Source organism: Salvelinus sp. IW2-2015, linkage group LG32 (genome assembly GCF_002910315.2).
Source record: "Salvelinus sp. IW2-2015 linkage group LG32, ASM291031v2, whole genome shotgun sequence".
In the NCBI taxonomy this organism is placed as follows: Eukaryota; Metazoa; Chordata; class Actinopteri; order Salmoniformes; family Salmonidae; genus Salvelinus; species Salvelinus sp. IW2-2015.
This window is the reverse complement of record NC_036871.1, coordinates 1,589,850-1,613,573: the sequence shown is the minus strand read 5'-3', so window position 1 is coordinate 1,613,573 and position 23,724 is coordinate 1,589,850. Positions and strand designations below refer to the sequence as shown.

Here is a 23,724-nt window from a genome sequence, read left to right as displayed (position 1 = left end):
TTATACCTCAAATATGCACATTTTTTGAACAAAACATAGATTTATTGTGTAACATGTTATAGGACTGTCATCTGATGAAGTTGTTTCTTGGTTAGTTTGGTTGGATCTTGGTTAGTTATGTTGGTTTTGTGCATGCTACCTGTGCTGTGAAAAATGTCTGTGCTTTTTTCTATTTGGAGGTGAGCTAACATAAATATACGTGGTGTTTTCCCTGTAAAACATTTTTAAAAATCGGACATGTTGGCTGGATTCACAAGATGTGTATCTTTCATTAGCTGTATTGGACTTGTTAATGTGTGAAAGTTAAATATAAAAAAAAAAAATATTTTGAATTTCGCGCCCTGCACTTGAAGTGGCTGTTGTCATATTGTGCCCGGCCTCGGGCTTGCAGCCCAAAGAAGTTAAGCAGTTATCATCATGAATCACGTTGACAATCTACTGGCAAATCCTTTTCAATTATTGATAAAACATAATCGGTGCTCATCGGCCATTGGACATAAACATTACACAACAAGGCAGAAATGGCAAATTCAACAATGCATGGTTTGGAAGGAATCAATGGCTAACTGACACAAAGCAATCACTATTTTGCTTCCCGTCTGGTATTCGGTGGAGAGGGTGTGTGGTCCAAGTCTAGGTTTAAAACGTCGGACTGAAAATGTCTCTTTTCTAAACTTAAAAGGATAAACATTCACACGCAACACCATGGGCCAGAAAAAGTTGAATACATTGGCCTGATCACCGATGACGTGACAGCCTATAAGGAGGAGGTCAGTGACCTGGCAGTTTTGTGGACTACAGAAAACGTAGGGCCAAGCACACCCCAATTCACATGAACGGGGCTGTAGTGGAGCGGGTTGAGAGCGTCAAGTTCCTCGGTGTCCACATCACGAAGGACCTATTATGGTCCAAACCCACCAACGGGCACAACAACACCTCTTCCCCATCAGGAGGCTGAAAAGAGTCGGCACGGGCCCTAAGATCCACAATAAGTTATACAGCTGCACCATTGAGAGCATCTTGACTGGCTGCATCAACACTTGTTATGGTAACTGCTTGGTATCCGTAAGGCGCTACTACAGAGGGTAGTGCATATGGTCCAGTACATCACTGGAGCCAAGCTCCCTGCATCCAGGACCAGGCGGGAAGGCCCTAAACATTTTCAAGGACTCCAGCCACCCAAACCACAGAGTGTCCTCTATGCTACCGCACCGCAAGCGGTACCGGAGCACCAAGTCTGGGACCCAAAGGCTCCTAAAGAGCRTTAACCCCAAAGCCATAAGACTGCTGAACAGTTAATCAAATGGCCACCCTGCCTATTTGCACGGACTCTCTTGGACCGACTCTATGCACGCTCACTGAACTATACCCACACTACACCCCACACACACACACACACGCTCTCTCACACACACACGCTGCTGTTACTCAGTTTATTATCTATCCTGATTGCCTAGTTCCTTTTACCCCTACCTACATGTACACTACCGTTCAAAAGTTTGTCACTTAGAAATGTCCTTGTTTTTGAAAGAAAAGCAAAAAAATGAGTCCATTAAAATAACATCAAATTGATCAGAAATACAGTGTAGACATCGTTAATGTTGTAAATGACTATTGCAGCTGGAAACAGCAGGAAACACCATTATCAGCAACCATCACTCCTGTGTTCCAATGGCACGTTGTGTTAGCTAATCTGAGTTGATCATTTAAAAAAAGGCTAATTGATCATTAGAAATCCCTTTTGCAATTATGTTAGCACAGCTGAAAACTGTTGTGCTGATTTAAAGACGCAATAAAACTGACCTTCTTTAGACTAGTTGAGTATCTGGAGTATCAGCATTTGTGGGTTCAATTACAGGCTCAAAATGGCCAGAAACAAAGAATTTCTTCTGAAACTCATCGGTCTATTCTTTTTCTGAGAAATGAATGCTATTCCATGCGAGAAATTACCAAGAAACTGAAGATCTCGTACAATGCTGTGTACTATAATCCCTTCACAGAAAAGCGCAAACTGGCTCTAACCAGAATAGAAAGAGTGGGAGGCCCCGGTGCACAACTGAACAAGAGGACAAGTACATTAGAGTGTTGAGTTTGAGAAATCGACGCCATACAAGTAGATTTGCCATGGTAAATTTGCCATTCACGTTATGGAGYGGGGAAACGGTGGCGGATGATGGTTGCAATTGAGATCAGCTGTGCGGGTGATTTTAGTGTGYTTTGATGGTTTAAGGAGAGATCAGCTGGCAAWAGTCTAGTGGCCAATGCTGGTTAGAATTGGCCTACTCCGTTTAACAATGATTAGTGTTATCTTACCACAGTGAAAAGACACTGAAACCAGGAGTGTATTCAATACGTATYGCAATKGAAACTGTTTAAGAACCAAACAGAACGAAAAGGGACCTAATTGAAGTTGTCCAATTGAAACTACATTTTTTTGCAAAACGGTTTCCGTTTGGAGTAAACAGTTGCAAAACAAATACCCCTGTTGTGGGAAGTAAAAGGCAGTGTTATGTAAACTCAGTATGCAGGACTACAATAAAATATGTGGGTAAAAAAAAAAAGTAGAAATTGTTCAGAAAAAGCCATATAGCTTTTAAAAGCCTGTTATAGTAAATKAAGTGCCCTTTGGATACACGTTACCAGTAACTGCAAACTTTTCCCAGTAACAAAAAAGGTAGCGTTTCAAAATGATTCATACATCGATACATTTATCTTAAACTACAGTAGTCAATATTGAGCTCTATCAATACTTTAATAAGCTATGAAAGGGCCTGATAAATACAACAGCTTGGTACAACTGTCATGTAGTGACAGTGTGCACTAAACCGGAGCATGAAGTTAACAGGAGCGATTCATTATAATGTCATTGAATTGGGACTGAAAAACCTCATTGCAGGAGTTCGCACATATCCAGATTGCACTTACCAGGAGTCTGTATTCACTTTCATGGCGCATAAAAATAAAAAAAACTTACATTGAGCTCAATGATCCAGAGCAAGGTGATGAAGAGGAGGTCAAAGGTGACAAAGAGGCAGAATGTCCTCCTGACATCAGAGATACACTTCTTCTCGCTCGCCTCATAAGACTCTATGCGGGCCAAGAGAGGTGTGGTGTTTATGCCCCGAAGGGTGGCTCTCGAGTCCACGCTGCTACCACTTATGCTCTCCATAACTGGCCACGCCTTTCACTCTGGGCTGGCTCCACCCACTAATGAAGCGTCAGTCAGCTACTTGGTTGCTCCTCCAGTCACAGCCAATGACAGTAAAGGCCGAGGAGCTTTGGCAACGCACACCACTCAAGGGGTGTGCCCACACCTGCTGCTTGCAGGTATTGGCCCCGTCGACTGGTCAGAAGAAGGCACGCCTACTTATCACATCCAGTGACGATTGCTGCGGGTGGATGTCAGATGCATCCCTGCCTCAGCTGAAAAAGAGAAAAGCCAGGCCTTCAGTACATGCGGTTTACATTTCACATCAAGGTAAGGGTCAATTCGATTTGCTTGCCTGCTTTTATTTCAAATGCAGGCAGTAGACCTATTTGCATTACTGCCATTTACTTTAGTATATTACCCCATGTAAAATAATACTTGAAAGCAGAGCCATCTATGGCCATCTTAAAACCTTTCATCCTCATTACTTGCATTAAAAGCCTCCCTCAAGTGTGACTGAATGTATATTGTACATAACATATTTAACTATTGCTGTACATATACTATTCTTCAGATATACTACAGATTCTATCCATACATCCCATCACACATACTGTACATACACTCCATTCTGAAAATATTCAGACCCTTTGACTTTTCCCACATTTGGTTAYGTTACAGCCTTATTCTAAAACTGATTAAGTGCATTTTCTACTCATCAATTTACACACAATACCCCATAATGACAAAGCATAAACAGGTTTTTAGAGATGTTTGCAAATGTATGAAAAAAATATTTCAAATTTACCTTATTTACATAAGTATTCAGACCCTTTGCTATGAGATTCGAAATTGAGCTCAGGTGCATCATGTTTCCATTGATCATCCTTGAGATGTTTCTACAACTTCRTCCACCGGTTGTAAATTCAATTGATTGGACATGCTTGGAAAGGCACACACCAGTCTATGTAATGTCCCACAGTTGACAGTGCATGGCAGAACAAAAACCAAGCCATGAGGTTGAAGGAATTATCCGTAGAGCTCCGAGACAGGATTGTGTCGAGGCGCAGATCTAGGGAAGGGTACCAAAAAATGTCTGCAGCATAGAAGGTTACCAAGAACAAAGTGGMATCCATCATTCTTAAATTGAAGAACTTTGGAACCACCAAGACTCTTYCTAGAGCTGGCTGTCYGGCCAAACGGAGCAATCGGGGGATAAGGGCCTTGGTCAAGGAGGTGGCCAAGAACCCGATGGTCACTCTGACAGAGCTGGGGACTGGGGATGGGAGAACCTTCCAGAAAAACAACCATCTCTGCAACATTCCACTAATCAGGCCTTTATGGTAGAGTGGCCAGGTGGAAGGCACTCCTAAGTTAAAGGCACACGACAGCCAGCTTGGATTCTCTGGTCTGATGAAACCAACATTGAACTCTTTGTCCTGAATACCAAGCGTCACGTCTGGAGGAAACCTAGCACCATCCCTAAGGTGAAGCTAAGGTGAAGCACGGTGGAGGCAGCATTGACTAGTCAGGATTGAGGGAAAGGTGAACGGAGCAAAGTACAGACGGATCCTTGATGAAACCCTACTCCAGAGCGCTCCGGACCTCAGACTGGGGCAAAGGTTCACCTTCCAACAGGACAACGACCCTAAGCAAACATCCAAGACAACGCAGGAGTGGCTTCGGGATGTCTCTGAATGTCCTTGAGTGGCCCAGCCAGACCCCGGACTTGAACCCGATCGAACATCTCTGAAAAGACCAGAAAATAGCTGTGCAGCGACGCTCCCCATCCAACCTGACAGAGCTTGAAAGGATCTGCAGAGAAGAAAATGGGAGAAACTCCCCAAATACAGGTGTGCCAAGGTTGTAGCGTCATACCCAAGAAGACTCGAGGCTGTAATCGCTGCCAAAGGCGATTCAACAAAGTACGGAGTAAAGGGTCTGAATTATGTAAATGTGATATTTCCGTTTATTTTTTATAAATTTGCAAACATTTCTAAAAACCTGTTCGTTCTGTCATTATGTGGAAAAAGTCAAGGGGTCTGAATACTTTCTGGATGCACTGTAGATGGGAGGGGAAATAGAGCAGCTGAAGGATTAAAAAGAACAATTGTAAAATATGTTGTGTCCGTAAAATGTATATAGTGTGTATAAGATGGAAGTAGAAGCCTAAGTTTTGTTTTCCATTAGTTTACTCCAATTAGTGGTGGGGTTAGGGGAAAATATATTTTCCTTTATGTTCCCCTAACCGCATCATGATGCAGACAATTACATTGMTGGAAGCTACAATCTATATGCCATATTAAAGCTGATATAGCCCCCCAAAACATAGGCAGAAACTGCTTCYCCGTTTGGCGAKGTCTTCGACGTTAGCTAGCTAAGCTCATGCGCAGAAMCACGTCATCGGGTCTAACGGTCATCAAATCAAAAAGGCACTCCTTGCCTGGGCCTGGTTTCCCTACAGCGATGGAACTTACAAGTGTTTTAACATTGTATTTTTCCTACAACGGCCGTTTCCCAAAACACCATGCAGAGAGAACGGTTGCTAAGTGCATCATTGGAGCATGTGTMRATACAGATAGGATCGAAAGAAAGGGAGCGCTGCTCTAGAATCAGCTTTCTCCATTCAAATATATTTCCTGAACAGAATTATTTCACAATACTGACAATGGATCAGCTCCTATTGAGGTATTACCACCTACGGCTGCAAATGTTGAGGCGGCTTATTCTAATGCTTACCTAATAAAAATGAACTAAATCACAGATGCCTATACTAATGTATATCCAATAAAAATGCACAAAAATCACAGATTTGGCACACTATTGCACACGTTAAGCCACACATGAAATATATTTGAGACAAATTACAGACAGTAGCCTACAAGTAGCAAAATATAACTCAATTGAACATTTAATGTATTTCAATATGATTGAAATAGACATATATACTACTGTTTATATTTTAATGCAGTCATCTCTGTCTTGATTTAAAGCATTTTTTTTTTAAACGTCGCTTGTTTGTATCAAATGCAAAGACATTGGCAACTTTGTATTGGTAGCCAACTTTGATCTGAAGTTGTTTAGCGGAGATCTTTGAGGATAAAGTGACTTGGGAGGGCAAAAAAAGCATCTAACGACGCACTTAACTGTTCTACGAGTGGTCTGAGGCAGGCATTAGATTACAAGTGTTTACAAGTGCAACATTAATAACGATGGTTTTGGGAKAAACATCTCGGAGATCTAAAAACGCTCCTACGACGGTTCTAACGATGAACTTAAGCCTTAAAATGCTTTTGGGAAACCGGGCCCAAGTGTGCCTCGATTGCGTTCACAGAAGTCTTGCGATGTTGCGCCTCGGTTTATAAACTCGGTTAAATTCATTGGGCTATCCCAATGGGGGCAGCATTGGGAAGTTTGGATAAAAAGCGTGCCCAGAGTAAATTATCTGTTACTCAGGCTCAGAAGCTAGGATATGAATATAACATTTGGATAGAAAACACTAAAGTTTCCAAAACTGTTAAAATAATGTCTGTGAGTATAACAGAACTCATATGGAAGGCAAAAACCTGAGAAATTCAACCCGTAAGTGGGAAATCTGAGGTTTGTAGTTTTTTTAAGTGATTGCCTATCCAATATACTGTGTCTATGGGGTCAGATTGCACTTCCTAAGGCTTCCAGTAGATGTCTTTAGAAGTTGTTTCAGGCTTGTATTGTGAAAGGGGAGCGAATAAGAGCCGTTTCAACAAGTGGTCAGGCTGAAAGCCTTTAGTTTAGTCTCGCCCGTGAGCGCGAGGTTCGTTCCCTTTCCTTTCTAATGAAAACAGTATTGAATATTTATGATAACACCCTAAGGATTGATTAGAAACATTGTTTGACATGTTTCTACGAACTTTAATGGAACTTTTGACTTTGTCTGGACTTTGTGCCCGCGCTTTGTGCATTTGGATTACTGGACTAAACTCGAACAAAAAGGAGGTATTTGGACAAAGATGAACTTTATCGAACAAAACAAACATTTATTGTCTAACATGGAGACCTGGGAGTGCCATCAGTTGAAGATCATCAAAGGTAAGTGATTAATTTTAATGCTATTTCTGACTTGTGACACCTCTCCTTGGTTGGAAAATGGCTGTATGGTTTTCTGTGGCTAGGCGCTGACCTAACATAATCGCATGGTGTGCTTTCGCCGTAAAGACTTTTTGAAATCAGAGACTGTGGCTGGATTAACAAGAAGTATATCTTTAAAATGCTGTATAATACTTGTATGTTTGAGGAATTTTAATTGAGATTTCTGTTTGAATTTGCCGCCCTGCAATTTCACTGGCTGTTGGCAAGGTGGGACGCTTACGTCCCGAACGATCCCAGAGAGGTTAACAAGGCGACACTCCATCTACACTCCTCCGCCACATTTATTGGATTGGTTGAACAATGCAGAAGASAACCTCCCGACAGTTTTTTYCCCTCATCAGGACCAGAAAGAAAGAAACGCAGCTCAGGTGTTTTTTTACACCTGCTACGTTAGGTTACTTGAAAACTAATCATCAAGCCCTTAACGAGGTGAGGTAGTTCAGGTCTCTAAAAAAAAATAATGATCATGGTTATAAAAAAAAAACACTGGCCTAAGGGACAATAACACAGTAGGTACAGAAGCTACATTAGTCTAATCAATTGTAGAAATGGCAACTTTCTACATTGATAGGATGGTCAACGCCAGTCCTCGGAGGCCTGATTGGTGTTACACTTTTGCCCCAGCTAACAAACCTGACTCCAATAATCAACTAATCATGATCTTCAGTTTAGAATGCAATTAGTTTAAATCAGCTGTATTTGCTAGGGATGGGGGAAAAGAGTGACACAACTCCGGCCCCAGAGGTCTGGAGTTGCCAATCCCCGGGGCCTCATTTCTAAACGTGTTGTACAAACAAAATATGCCCCAAAACTTGCGTGCACCAGTTCACGCAAAAAAAAAAAGTTGGCATTAATAAAACCTGAACTTGACACAAGACTGTGCTTATCCTCCTGCGMTCTTTAGACCAGGGGCATTCAACTCTTACCCTACAAGGTCAGGAGCCTGCTGGTACTCTGTTCTACCTGATAGTTAGTTAATTGAAACCACCTGGTGTGTCCAGTCTAAATCAGTCCCTGATTAGAGGGGAACGTTGAAAAAAAAAAAAAGCAGTGGAACTGGCTTTGAGGTCCAGAATTGAGTGAGGGCTTCAGACAATGCGTACGCAGTTTCTAGTGGTTGAAATATTGCATTGCAAACAAGCAAAAGTAGACTAGTAGTAGCCTTGTGGAAATGGGGAATATATGATGAAACTCAGATTGTGTATGTGTTCAACTCAGTGGGTGAATGGGCAAGACCAAAAATGTAAGTGGCTTTGAACGGGGTATGGTAGTAGATGCCAGGTGCACTGGTTTTAGTGTGTCACGAACTACAATGCTGCTGGGTATTTCACACAAGTGTCCCGTGTGTATCAAGAATGGTCCACCACCCAAAGGACATCCCGCCAACTTAGCAACAGTGGGAAGCATCAACGCTTTTAACAACTTGTAGACCATGCCCAACGAATTGAGGCTGTTCTGAGGCCAAACGGGGATGTTCCTAATGTTTTGTACACTCAGTGCAATGTATGATGTTTATAAATGACAGTCTACTCGAAATATGACATTACAGTTTTCAGACGTAGCCTACAAACGTCAATGGAAAAATGAGATGTGGGATTAATGGTACCCTATCCTAACCTGTTGTAGGCTATTTCGTGAGTATAAAACCATCGGTCAGAAAAGGTGAGTAATTTATTCTGCAATGATCATGGAAATGAAATAAATAGTTGGAATTAGATGTCTACTTGATTGAGGGAAAATGTACATACTATGACTGACTGTGCGTTGTCCCACCTATCCATCTTAAGACGAATGTACTAAGTTGCTCTGGATAAGGCCATCTGCTAAATTACTGAAATATAACATGTAACGTTAATGCCTTTCTAATTATTTTAGAATGCATCGATTTTCGCTCTTCTCTAACGGGAAATGTTTTCATATTATAATTTATCTACCCGTTTTTGTTATGAATAAGTGTCATATTCCTGCACTAGGCTACTTTAGCCTTCTTGCAATGYAATACTTCAACAACTAGAAACTGTCGTACGCATGGTCTAAGTTTGCGGGAGGACAAGCTAATTCTCAAGTCTAGTTCAGTTTTTATAAATGCCACATTTTGCGTGAAAACATGCAATGTTATCATTAGTTTTGGGGCAAATTGAGTATAGACAACGTCTATAGATGAGACTCCAGTCTTCCCTAAGACGTGATTTGAGTTCAACGCGAGACTACTGCAACTAACCACTCACTGTTGTGCTTAATGTTGCAATGTGAGTTTATTGTAATTGGGCAATTGGCTACATTGTTGCAAGTTCTGTTCCAACTATATCAACTAATCACAAATGTGCAGTTACTTTACCTAATGCAAATTGGGGTTAGTGATATTAAATCATTATGATCCGTTAAACTGGTTAAATAGATGACCATATATGGCATCGAATTCAGCACAACAACATATAGACCCGACCGACGCTCGAGGAAAAAAACAAGACGGTCCACCGATATCTTTTTTGGCAGCTCGTGAGCAGGCAGTATTGCGCCCAAGAAAATTATTCTTCATAGGAGCAAATGTTTTCGACACTGAAAACATTGTAATAATGATTAATGAACGTATGCAAATGACATAGGCTGTGTTGCAATGAAATTGTTATCTTACCTTTAATTGTATAGCTAGCTACCTATCGTTTTCTTCTTACACCCCGCTCGCTGTCTTTGGCATATTATGCGGAAGACTAAACTGTCAATGTAATACGGCGGAAATACTTGATTCCGTCGACCAGGAAATGAGGTGATAATGGGCGCGTTCGAGCGGATCAAAGTGTCGCCTTCCAAAGTGTGTTGCAATAGGGTAGRGTTTCCCAAACTCGGTCCTGGGGCCTCACCTGGGTGCACGTTTTGGCTTTTACCCTAGCACTACACAGCTGATTCAAATAATCAAAACTTGATGAGTTGGTTATTTGAATTAGCTATGTAGTGCCAGGACAAAAACAAAAAAGGGGTCTGTTAAAATCCATTGAATCAGTTTTATTTGGGAATGATTTAGTAAGTAATAAGGCTTTCCTACTTGTATATTTAAAAAAAACTATTATAGATCTAACTTCATTGGAATATATCCTCAACTTTTTCAATGTCAAAAAATTTGATAAACTTACCACAAAATCGTTTTGTTTGAAATATTTCCAAAAGTTGTGATGACAGAGTACATTTTTTGTTGAGCAAGAGCAGTGGCAGCCACGGAAAGTTTTGGGGAAATAATTTGATGACATCTTGTGGTCTTTATGTGAATTACAGGGGGGGGGGGCAGTTACCCCCTAGTACCCCACAATGTACACATATATTTACAGTTGTGCGTGTGTGATATGGAAGTTGGACACTTGTTATTTCGACATTACAAAGAAAAATGTTTGTAAACAACTGCCACACCTCCATGTTGCACTCAGCCTTCCTGTTGGAAAACTACGTGTCTGACTTTCAGCTGTCRCAGATGCACCTCCCCCGACTTCACTCCTGGACTTTCGTCTACAGTCTGTTGTGTTCACCTTGTTACTCAAACGAGCCCAATATTTCGACATTGTGTGGGCTTATGGGATATGTAGTCTAATAGTACATTTTAGTTTTTTTGGCCAAGTAGGTTTTGCTTTATGAGATTATCTTTATCATTCAGTCAACAGTCAAATTGGATATGAAGGAGAACAAAAAGGAGGTGGAGAGAGTGATGATGGAGAAAAAGAGAAAGGAGACATTCCAATGCTGAACAAAGTATAAACGCAACATGCAACAATTTCAAAGATTTTTCTGAGTTACAGTTTATATAAGGAAATCAGTCAATTCAAATAAATTCATTAGGTCCCAATCTATGGATTTCACGTGACTGGGAATACATYATGCTGAAACACGAGGCGATGGTGGCGGATGAATGGCACGACAATAGGGCCTCAGGAGCTCATCACGGTATCTCTGTGCATTCAAATTGCCATCGATAAAATGCAATTGTGTTCTTTGTCCATAGCTTATGCCTACCTTATACCATAACCCCACCGCCACCATGGGGCACTCTGTTRAAAATGTTGACATTGGAAAACCGCTYGCCCACAYGACGCCATACACGTGGTCTGTGGTTGAGGCTGGTGGGACGTACTGCCAAATTCTCTAAAAACGACAGAGGCGGCTTATGGTAGAGAAATKAATATTAAATTCTCTGGCAACAGCTCTGGGGGACATTCCTGCATGCCAATTGCACGCTCCCTAAAAAGAAGGACAGGTTGAGACAAGCTCTGTAAACTCCTTAGGTGGTGGCACTTAGCAAGCTACTGTATCTGCTTTAGTTTTCGAGATGATCGATCTTTGTCGAGGGAGAAGCTGTTTTTTTACATATTGTGTATATTTATTTCTTCTGAACACATTTTTATGTTCGCTAGCTGGGCAGGCAAATGCCTCAGAGTACTAAACTGTACTATCCATGGTACTAAACTGTACTATCCATGGTACTATCTCTGCTGATCACGTCTGCTAATCCCGTTATCCGTATCTAAGGTAGTAGACAGCAGGTGACATCTCAAGAGAGAGATTTCCATCTGATAAACTGCTATCAGGCAAAGTATTTTTTATTAATTTGTAATCTATTTATTTTGTTATAGAAATGTGATGCCATTAATGCAAGATGTAAACACAGCAACGTTAGTAATGTAGAACATAGCAACCTCAGTAATGTAGCTAGCTTGCTAGTTAGTAGATCTGTTGCTAGCTAGCAGGAGCAGATAATTTTATCGCTAGCATGACATTCTGGGACAAGGAGCGTTTTAGCTTTCACTAATAATTCAGGACTACAAAAATCTGAAGGACAAGTGGTGTAAATCTAATACAGCCATCAAGGCAGGACCCAGTAATTTAATTATTACTGACAAATAAGAARTGCCACATTATCCCTGTCAATAGTTGGAGTAGGATGATTACAGAGCACCCTGCCTCAGAYTGTCAAGGTATTMATTTTCTAGCTCACAAACTACTTTGCTGTGATTATTWATTTTATTAATTCTTGTCTCTCACTTTTGACATGGAAATACTAATCAATAATGAGGAGAGACAAGGTCAATCACCAATCAGGATATTGCTTTATTCAAAATGTATTAAAAACRTAGATTAATTATTGCAATAATGAAGCTGGTCGACGAACCACCCTTAGATGATTCGTTGAGAGCCCAACGAGYGGATTTGAGCCACAGCATTTTATAGCAAAGTACATCCTCCTGACAGATGTATGGAATGGGTYAAAAGGTTAAAAAAWAWATATTTCACCCATACGGTCATAGGAAAATAGACTTAAGACAGYCTACTCTCATTCAAACGCTCTCTCCTTCTTCCTGTTGGTCCAAATCACAAATAGGGATATGAACTATAAACTTCATCATAATTATCAGTATTGCAAATGACCTTAAATTCCTCATCTGAATGGCTTTCCCTTGAGGGCGATCAAACCACACTGGAAAGTCAGGGCAGAGGTCAGAGGTCATATAAACCCTTCAAAGAAGTGTTTCTYACTRTATTAGACTAATTAATGAAAAACAGTCAAACATTTCATACATATCGTATCCCAGGTGTACAGTAAGTTTCCAGTACATTTCCTATCCAAAGAATTTACATGTGTTCAATTAAAAGATTTAAAAAATCCATGTGTGTGTCCCTTTAAGATACCTCGGCACTAACCCATATTCATAACCGGTAATCTAATCATTGCAACCTGCTGTTGCATTAATATAGTCAAAATATAAACCTGTTGTTTAACAAATGTAGAACCTTCAAAAAGTTGGTGCTGTCTCATCAGCGTAATAGTCAATAATTATTGGAAACAGATTATAATGTTAGAATACATTAACTTCCTGCTCAAATTCACTGGTGTTACCTAAACTATAAAACCGAGCAACAGTAATCAGAAACTGTCAAAGAACGTTTCCGATTCAACTATTCGGATCTCTGCTGCAAAATGTCCCACTGCGTCCTTACAGCCCGCTCGAGGTCAACCGCAGCTAATCTATTTTACAACCTCAAGGCTCAATCATTAAACATTGTATTGAAACCTCAGCTTCTTCAAATTACTAAAATATTGCATAATTAGAGTTTTAGCCCCAAAAAAACACTAACATATTAGATACACATACTGTCAGCACTCATTAAATTTACATCAACCCTCTTTATCAATGTCATCGTCACTTTCACGCATTGTAAGGTTTTAGGAAAGAAAAGAAACCAAACCATGATTATTCTCTCCTTACTAGAAGGCAATGTTTTCATTGTAGTCCACCCTAACAATATTACTCTATATTTTTAATACCAACCTCTGCTTCACACTTATTAAACGTTTAATATTTTCAGATGAACCTGTAATGCGCCAAATTTATAAAATACATCAGCCAATTCCCTAGGGAAATGGCACAATCATGGTCACAGCTCTATCTATCGCAATTGCCTATCTGCTATTATTAGAATTCATTAGATTTAGGTAAATGTCCCATCTGATTAGACTACAGGTAATAAAACAAACACAACTCTCACACCCTTAAACTCGATCTAAACTGCCCAACGGAGACAAGCAAGTCTAATTTCAAGATGGCCTGAAGGCTATTCCATGAGCTGTGGGCATACAAACTAAAAGCATTTTCCCCCAGGTCAGTGGCAACCCGCGGGACCTCCAGAACCAGCCAGACCAGAGAGCGGGTCTAAAAATAGCTGGATCTTCAGTTAATAAGTGAGCTGAAGTAGTCTCTGAAGAACTGCTTTATTTACAAAAAGTTGGCAATGCTGGGCCCTTCTGGTAGTCCGAGACTCCCAGCCAACAGAACTATTGTAAACAAAATGCAGTGATGTGTACGAAAATTTTCCCCAGTGATTAAAAAAACAGTGCTGTCTACCATGCTGGTAATCAGAACCTTTAGATAGATTCTAAAGGTTTTAAAGCAGAGGCTGTTGCAGGCATTTAGATTATATCACCGTAATCAAGTACTGAGAGAAGCGTTGCTTGAAAAGTCTTCCTTCTACTTTCCAAAGCGAGACAGTTTTTTATATAAAAAAAACGATCTTAATGTGTGTTTTAAAAAGAGAGGTTATCATCAATCCAAATASCCAAGTGCTTATAATGGGGAACTTGCACCATTTGGGATCCCTTCAATGAGRAAATATGCAGGTCCTCAGGGGTCAATATTATGAGACCTAGAGAACAACAAACTTGGTTTATTAGCATTTAGCAGTAGTTTTGGATCAATATGAGATTTTTGAATTAAGTCAAAACCATGCTGAAGGTCATGAATGGCCTGCTGTACTGAGGGGGCACAGGACTAAATGACTGTATCATCYGCATAGAGATGAATGTTACAGATTTKAACAGATACACTAATATTATTTATATAAATAGTGACGAGAACAGGGCCCAAAATCGACGCCTGCGGCACACCYTTCGTAACATTAAGGAMACTAGATTTGATACCGTCAGTAAGCAGACACTGTGTCCTTTCCGTTAGATAGTTCTTGAACCAATTGCAAGATGCCTGATCTAGGCCTATTTCAGACAACCTTTGAACAAGTAAGAAATGGTCAACTGTACCAAATGCCTTCGACAGGTCACTAAATAAGGCAGCACAATGATTTGTATGGCCTAAACTAAACAATATAGCACATCATCTAAGTGTAGCCGCTGACACAGTGTCATGTGTAGGTCTAAAAGCAGATTGGTGCTCATTAAGAATAGAATGAAAAGTTCTAAGATGAGAGTTGGCTAGGGACTCTAAAACTGTAGCAAGGCAAGATAGCTTGGAAATTGGACTGTAGTTATCCAAGTCAGAAGGATCTCCACCTTTGTGTAGGGGGAGGACATGAGCAGTTTTCCAGATCTTAGGGGTAACCCCAGAAATAACCTCAATTGTCAAGTTAAAAATATAGGTTAATGATTCTGCAATRAGTGGGGCAGAAAGCTGCAGCCAAAAGGGATCAAGTGAGTCAGCCCCGGTGGATTTTTTTCATCTTTAATAAGGTACAGCATAGACATTCAAATGGTGTGAAATGAAATCAGGATGTGTATCTGGGAATGTATTGTTCTCTGCAACCTGGCTTGAGGTGAGTAAAAACTCCCTCTGCTGGAATTAAAGTTTTATCAAATAAACGTCCTCTCACTGCAAACTGCGTTTATTTCAGCAAACTTAACATGTGTGAATATTTGATGAACATAACAAGATTCAACAACTGAGACATAAACTGAACAAGTTCCACGGACATGTGACTAACAGAAATGGAATAATGTGTCCCTGAACAAAGGGGGGGGGTCAAAATCAAAAGTAACAGTCAGTATCTGGTGTGGCACCAGCTGCATTAAGTATGCAGTGCATCTCCTCCTCATGGACTGCACCAGATTGACAGTTCTTGCTGTGAGATGTTACCCACTCTTCCACCAAGGCACCTGCAAGTTTCCCGGACAATTCTGGGGGGAATCGCCTCCCTCAGCCTCCGATGCCAACAGGTCCCAGACGTGCTCAATGGGATTGAGGTCTGGGCTCTTCGCTGCCATGCAGAACACTGACATTTCCTGTCGTTAGAGAATCATGCACAAGAACGAGCAAAGTATGCTGGTGCGCATTGTCATGCTGGAGGGTTCTGTCAGCATAAGCCTGAGGAAAGATGTACCTCATGAAGAGTGAGGGATGTCTTCCCTGATGAATGCACATAGCTGTGAGAGGATGCCATGCAATGACAACACGCTCAGTCGCGATGATGCTGCTGACACACCAGCCCGCAGACCCATGACGGATCGCTTTTCCACCTCCATAATCGTTCCCAGCTCCAAGTAACAGGACCTCGCGTTTTTAACGCTCATTCCTTCGACGATAAACATTGAATCAGACCGCAGATCAACCTCTGGTAGACAATAAACTGCACTTGTCAGTGAAGAAGCACTTTTGCCAGTCCTGTCTGCGATCCAGCGCGGTGGGGATTGTGCCCATAGGCGACGTTGTTGCGGTTAAATGTTCTGGTGAGATCTGTCTCACAACAGGCCTACCAAGCCTCAGTCCAAGCCTTCTACTCAGCCTATTAGCAGACAGTCCTGTAGCACTGAAGATGGATGGATTGTGCATTCCTGGTGCCTAACCTCGGGCATGTTGGATTGTCAACCTTTGTCCATGCCCGACGGTGTGATGTATCGGTATGTTAATAGCCGAATCCTGGGCAGGTGTTGTACACGTGGTCTGCACTGCGGAAGGCCGGTACAGGCGATCGTCTGAATTCTGCCAGACTATAGCGCCTGTCTTAGGCATCTACACAGTGACGGACATTGCAATTTATGTTCCCTGGCCAACATCTGCACGTCCCTCATGCTCCTGCAGCATGTCTAGAGAGCACATTCACTGCAGACATGAGCAAGGGACCCTGGGGCAAGGCATCTTTCTTTTGCGCTTTGTCCAGAGTCACATAAGAAAGCGCCTTCTTTAGTGTTCCATATGTTTTATATCTATGCACCTTATTGCCTACAACGTCTGTAAGCGTTAGTGTTTTAACAAACCGTCCACAGGTGCGTTTATAATTGTTTATGGATCTTATTGAAAAAGCATTCGACAACCAGCTGTTTAACCCTGTTAAAATGCGATCTTTAGTCATTATGTATTTTTACGAACTATATCTTTTGAAAGACAGGGATTCCTGAAAAAGTTGACCCATTTCTTTTTTTGCTGAGTGTGTTCACCTGAGCAGTGGTTATTAAAAGACACCAAAATGCCATCTTATCTTTTAATGGTGATCAGAAGACTTTCTATAACCTGTTGAGTGGTATATGAGGGATGGGTTTTGTTTGAGGACTGGGAACACCTCTGCACGGCATTGGATCCTACCATTCTGAGCTATGCACAGTTCAAGAAGTATGTCTATTTAACTTTTCTAACCAGGGATCAACATCTATTTCTAAAGGACTGTCAGTGTGACTTAAAATCAGTCAGCCTTAGCCCAAGCTAAATTTCTGTCCTTAAGTTTCTCTGATACTTCATGAGTTGGTTCAGTTATCATCTGAGTTAGATTTAGCTCAATGTAGATATTTTTCAGCATATCAGAAGCTGCCATCAACCAATCAGGATTAAGATCACCCAAAATTAATAATTCCGATTTAGCATAGTTAGATAGCCAAATGTCTGATGTTGAGGCAGAGGGAGAGAGCGATAAATTCCCACTAGCGTAAATTGACATTATTACCAAGGCCAGATTTAGGACTAGACATTTGTCAACGTCGTGTGTATAGGTGGCAGGGAAGTCAGGCGCAGGAGAGTTAAACGAAGTGTAAATGGAGACTTTTAATAAATGTCCACATAACATGCTCCAACACGAAAATATACATACATAAAAATAAAACAGGTACGAGGACCCGTCGCGCACCTATACACCAAGAATCAACACTTGACATAAAACAATCTCTGACAAACACATGAGGGAAACAGAGGGTTAAATATACACAACTAATGAATGGGATTGACAACAGGTGTGTGGGAAGACACAGACAAAAACAATGGAAAATGAAAATAGGATCCGATGATGGCTAGAAGGCCGGTGACAGTTCGACCGCCGAAGCCACCGCCCGGACAAGGAGAGGCCAACGACTTCGGCAGAATCGTGACAACATTCAAAATTGCTACAGAAACATTTAAATTGTTCGTTTGTAAATATGGCGGACACCTCCACCTCTGCCAACTTGTCACATCTATAAACATTATAACCAGACAAGATACATCAGTTTTCAGCACAGTCTTATTTAGCCAGATATTACAAGAATGTCCATGTTGGTTTAAGAGGCCAGAATTATAATAAAATCAATTTTCAATATCAAACTTCTGGCATTTACATTAATTAGTCCAATRCCGTGGGATTTCAGATCAGACAGAGTCTCTAATACAAGCATACCATGCTCAGTTGGTAACCCCTTATTTGAAAATACCACAGGGCTAGCTTGAATTGGTATAGATACAAGATTGTCTAGAATTGTACAATTGGGACTTTGCTTTGAATGAGGATGTGGATTAAAACAAGAGTCAATGAGGGTTACCTGTTGCGGGCCTGCAGAATGATGATAATGCTGATCATTTATGGTTGGGATTACCTGCCCAAAACTTGGGTTGTGGAAAAGTCAATGTCTCAGTGCAGCCTTGAAATGTAAGGACAGGGTCCAGTTCAGTAGACTCATAGCCAGTCATGTAATGCCAGCAACCTACTGAATCTTTTGCTGCCACGACTCAGCGATGGCACTGGGCCTGAAATAATTGGACGCTTTTTAGAGTCTTTCAGAGTTCCAATCAGTTCTATAAAATACTGTTTCAGCCGTTCTGAGCTAGCCACCCTAATGTCATTAGATGCCACATGGACTACGACAGCAACATCCCCCGTGTTCTGGCAAGAAACAGTAGGAAGCAGCCCAGTAATGTTCTGTACCCGAGCYCCAGGAGAGCACAAGGTTTTTGCCTGAAAACTGAGATGTTTGTCACCATAGAACTGCCAATGATAACGGTTGGTGAGATGGCAGAGGAGGTCCGGCAGTTTTTGTGACTCTTGCTGGAAGGAAAAACCCATTGTGGCTGACGAAGGAGCCGGTGCGTCAGACACCCTCGATGTCCGGTGAGAGGAGGAGTGTAGCAGATCCAAGTCCGGGGCAGAGTAGCCTAGCGGTTAAGAGCGTTGGGCCAGTAACCGAAAGGTTGCTGGTTCGAATCCCTGAGCTGACTAGGTGATAAATCTGTCTATGCGCTTGAACAAGGCACTTAACCCTAGTTCCTCCTGTAAGATGCTCTGGAAAAAAAGCAGCTGCTAAATTATTTAAATGTCTCTCAGCTACATGGGTGGAGTCCTTTCAATATGGGGCCTGGGCACACACATGCTCCTAGAGAGGAAGCATGTATTGATGGCAGTTCTAAAGTCTCCATCAGAGGCCCAGGCTTTTGGCATAGATGGCAAAGCTCTCATTTCTGGACTGTACGATTGTGCCCCCCACGGCACTGTTAGTAGTAAAGTTATTCATTTTAACCACCTAAATATACTCACATTCATTAAAAATGTAGTATTTGAAACTCAAACATTAATTTCTCAACTGTTTTTTTTCTATAATCCTACAGGCTCTTTATCATTTTCTGTACTTTATATTCCAAAGCAACCACATTATGCATGCCCACCATGGTATTTGGCAGCTGCTATTTGAGAACTCATCTGGTTTACAAATCAAACTCTAGTTATCTTATTGCAGAGCACATTGTACAACTGTTTTTAGAAAATATTGTATTACAAGGTATGCTTTGTGTAGGCTATGCTTTATGTGTAGGCTAACCCTCATTCTAGCATACATGACACACACACACACATCTTTCTATCTACATGCTTTTATTTGGGTTTCTATGCAAAGTATATGTTTCTTTAAGCATGCAGATAGTTACTTGAATTGAGACATACTGTATCATGCCAAAACATGATTCAACAATTGAATTAACTGACAGAGAGATGGTTAATGAAACACAAGTTGGCATTTACAGTAGGCTAGTCTGTAACTTTGGCTAGCTTTCAATAAATTGGCTAAATGGTCAATGGAATTACCTCTTCATATTGTCTTCAATAATTCATATTGCATGCTACATATTTCAAGTGCACTCAAAAACAGATATTTATATTTTTTTCAGTCTTGGAGCTAGCTAGCTATGTATGTTCCTCTTCATCAGACAGCAGCTCACGTTTTCGCAAGAGGCTGTGTTTACATCATAGATAGAAGCATAGCCTTCATCACGAGGGGTATGTACGGGATTTCTGATTTGGTTTTAAGTTTAGTAGTTAAGCAAATGTTTCTTAGTGGCTGAGTGTTGGAATATATGTTTTAGGAGAAAATTTGTAAGAATTGAAGGGGCCAACAAATTTGTGTCACAAGAATGTTTTACTGTCATATACAAAAAAATCTGTTCTCTGTATTTGTCACGGCTAGTAAATCGAGCCCAAATTTACCTCACCTTCTTTCTCGCACTCTAAACCCATATAGGGTCGCGTTGCCCCACAGTTAATGTCGAATGCCAGCAGGTCGTTCTATTCTTCCTTGGGCTCCAGGCCACAAATATAAGGCAGATTATACAGTTTTTTAAAACATTACAATACAATTCACAACACATTATGTGTGTGCCCTCAGTCCACTACCACATATCTACATCATAAAATGTACATGTGTGTATAGTGTGTGTATGTTATCATGTGTGAGTGTATCCATATGGTGTGTGTGGTCTTCACATTCCCTGCTGTTCCATAAGGTGTATTTTTATCTGTTTTGTAAATCTAATTTTACTGCTTGCATCAGTTACTTGATGTGGAATAGAGTTCCATATAGTCATGGCTCTATGTTGTACTGTACACCTCCATAGTCTGTGCTGGACTTGGGGACTGTGAAGAGACCAAATTATTATTATTTTTTACTGTGAAATAGCAATGTATCTGGTCAAACACAATTTTTTCCAAAAGTTTACTAAGGGTTGGTAACGGGGTGATTGGTCGACTATTGAGCCAGTAAATGGGTGCACTACTATTCTTGGTAGCGAAATGACTTTGGCTTTCCTCCAGACCTGAGGGCACACGCTTTCCGTAGGCTTTAGATTGAAGAGATGGCAAATAGAGTGGCAATATCGTATGCTATCACCCTAATAATTTTCCATCCAAGTTGTCAGACCCAGGTGCTTGTTCATTGTGATAGACAACAATTGTTTCACCTCTTCCACATTCAAGTTACGGAATTAAAAATTTCACAATGCTTGTCTTCATAATTTGGTCAGTATTGCATGATGGTAGGGTGAATTGATGTTGTTATGCCTAAGTTTGCTATCCTTGTCAATTAACAAATCATTGAAGTAGTTGGCAATATCAGTGGTTTTGTGATGAATGAGCATCGGATTCAATGAATGATGGAGCCAAGGTGCTTTTTTGCCCCAAATTTCATTTAAGGTGCTCCAAAGCTTTTTAATATCATTTCTTTATATCATTTATCTTTGTTTCAAAGTACAGTTCGTCTTATTTTGTTCAGTTTAGTCACATGATTTCTTAATGTACAGTATTGTTTGCGAATCGGCTGTGCAGCCGGACTTATTKGCCATTCTTTTTTCCTCATCCCTCTCAACCATAACATTTTTCAAWYCCTCATCAATCCACAGAGATTTAACAGTTTWTACAGTTATTTTCTTAATGGGTGCATGCTTATTAGTAACTGGAACAAGCAAGTTAATAAATATGTCAAATTCAGCATCTGGTTGCTCCTCATTACACACCAGAGACGAGCAAATATTATTTACATTTTCAACATAGGAATCACTACAAAACATCTGTTTACATGTTATAGGCTGATATTATTATGTTTGCTTATATATATGTATGCTTATACATGTTTCATTAGTTGTTTATATGTCAGGATTACTTCTGTCTGCAATCCCATGTAAAATAAAACAGGTTATCTACCCGCTTGGCATAGTTCTGGCTACAATACAGTATCCAGGCCATGATGAGTAATCCCTTCATTGTTGTTATGGAACCCAAGATGGCTACCAGTTAGTCCTTCTAGTTACTCACCTAAAATGGCCGACCGGTGACATCATAACATCCGGTCACTTCCTCATACGAATTGTAGCCTCTACCAAGATTGTCCATTGTTAGCCAAATCGCATGCTAACTCCTAGCTGCTAACCCTAATGCAAACTCATCCCTACTGTACATAGTGCTGTATGCTGTACATATAGCCTACTGGCCTAGTGTGCTAGCCTCCAATGTATATACTGTGTGCTACTACCCACAGCCTGTGGCCTGCTAGCCTAGCATGCTAGCTTTTCTTGTATATCTTATATATGCTAGCCACTAATTGTATCCTGTGTATACTATGCTATGCTAGCCCACCTGTATATACTGTCAGTAAGCCATACTGTTAGCCTAGCTGCTAATACATGCTAGTAGCTCTGTCCATAGTGTACTATTGTGCCCTACTGTGTACCACATTAGCCTATGCTAATACCTGACCATTATAGTACACGTGTCATTCTCATTGCTATTACATAGTCATTAGCCTGTAATGCCATTATGTAATACATGCTCTTCTCTTGTAGACAACCACTACAACACTTACACTACTAATAGTCTCCTCTTCCTGTTTGCCGTGTGTGTTTGCTGTTTGTAAATAAAGTGTGCCTCGTCTCCCTGTCTCCTGCTGGTCATTCTACATCCTCTAACCGGGATGCCGGGATAGTTGGACCTAAACCGGCACCTCTATCGGAGTCCACCACCAGTTGGTAGCACTCTTTTTCAATGGCTTTTATAAACCATGTTCAAGACATGTTATTAGTCAAGATACTTTGTCAATGGAAATGGAAATTGTGCTGATTTGGTGCCGATATGGTGGTCTTCCAGGACCAGCTACATCTAAATTGGCTCTACCATCACCGTGTAGCTTTATGCTGAGAGAACAGGGGTGTATTTCAATAGTCCAAAGAGGCTTCTTCTCCTCAGCTCTTCTCCTTCATCTCTTGCATTGGTCTAAAAAGACAAGATGGGTGTAAATGAAGGAAAAGAGTCAAGGAGACCACATATCAAAATTGGATATGTAGCTAAATCTGGTGCAACATTTGTTGTGCATGGTCCCTGACAAATGAATTAATAAAATAAGGCAAGGAGAGGAAGCCATTTTAGACTATGGACATTCCCCTTAGATGATGTAGTCTTCCGGGGTGAAGTTTCCCCTGAGTACAGATCTAGGATCAGCTTCTCCTCCCCGATTTATGGCTCCCGAGTGGCGCAGCGGTCTAAAGCGCTGCATCACAGTGAAGCCTGCATCACAGGCTTCACTACACACCCTGGTTCAATCCCGGGCTGTATCACAACCGGCTGTGATCGGGAGTCCCATAGGTCGGTGCACAAATGGCCCAGCGTCATCCGGGTTAGGGGTGGGTTTGGCCGGGGTAGGCCATCATTGTAAAATAAGAATTAGTTCTTAACTGACTTGCCTAACAAAACAAAAAGTGGGGGAAATGTGAAAACTGAGCGCATGGGGTCAAAGGGGAAAGGTGAAGGCCTCAGCAGTCGGAGTCCATCATCTCTGGGTGGGCYGACTGGCAGCTGCTGGGCGGTGTGAAGACTTCCGGGTCGCTGATGCCCAGCTGGAGGTCAAAGAAGCGGGTAGAGGTAGTGACGCTGCTGTTCCTGGTGTAGGTCTCCTGGACAGGGTAGCAGTCCTTCACTGTGTAGACGCCCACCCACGCCTCATCTGGTGTAGCAGGGAGAGGTAGGATTAGGATTTACTTTATTGTCCCTGAGGGGAAATTTGTACATTAAAATGTGCTGTTGCGTCTACATAGAATAGCATAGGGCAATGGAACGCAGGTCGCTATCATGTGAAATGCGCCGTGACCGCGGACCTGGCTCTCTGCCAGACCACTGACTCAAAAACAGCTCCATCC

General features: G+C 41.3%; 2 protein-coding genes and 1 long non-coding RNA gene across 6 annotated transcripts in view; 1 reads left to right on the top strand and 2 right to left on the bottom strand.

Moving 5' to 3' along the window:
* stard3nl (STARD3 N-terminal like) overlaps positions 1 to 10,103 on the bottom strand; it is a 51,734-nt gene extending 41,631 nt beyond the window's left edge. For 3 of the 4 annotated variants that reach the window (XR_002876313.2, XR_002876312.2, XM_023977322.2), the window contains exons 1-2: positions 9,912 to 10,103; positions 2,975 to 3,423 (exon numbers count right to left, since the gene is read on the bottom strand). Coding sequence is in view for 2 of the 4 variants with exons in the window: in XM_023977322.2 (XP_023833090.1) it covers positions 2,975 to 3,169 (195 nt within the window). In the remaining 2 variants the exon portion in view is untranslated. The remainder of the gene's footprint in view (positions 1 to 2,974; positions 3,424 to 9,911) is intronic. The other variant, XM_023977321.2, reaches the window with a different exon arrangement.
* The window catches only part of LOC139023444 (uncharacterized), a 295,267-nt gene that overhangs the window by 31,251 nt on the left and 240,292 nt on the right, over positions 1 to 23,724 (top strand). The gene's annotated exons all lie outside the window — the stretch shown is intronic.
* epdr1 (ependymin related 1) overlaps positions 20,924 to 23,724 on the bottom strand; it is a 14,474-nt gene continuing 11,673 nt past the window's right edge. Inside the window, exon 3 of the mRNA XM_023978013.2 lies at positions 20,924 to 23,531. Coding sequence (XP_023833781.1) covers positions 23,341 to 23,531 — 191 coding nt within the window. The 3' untranslated portion in view covers positions 20,924 to 23,340. The remainder of the gene's footprint in view (positions 23,532 to 23,724) is intronic.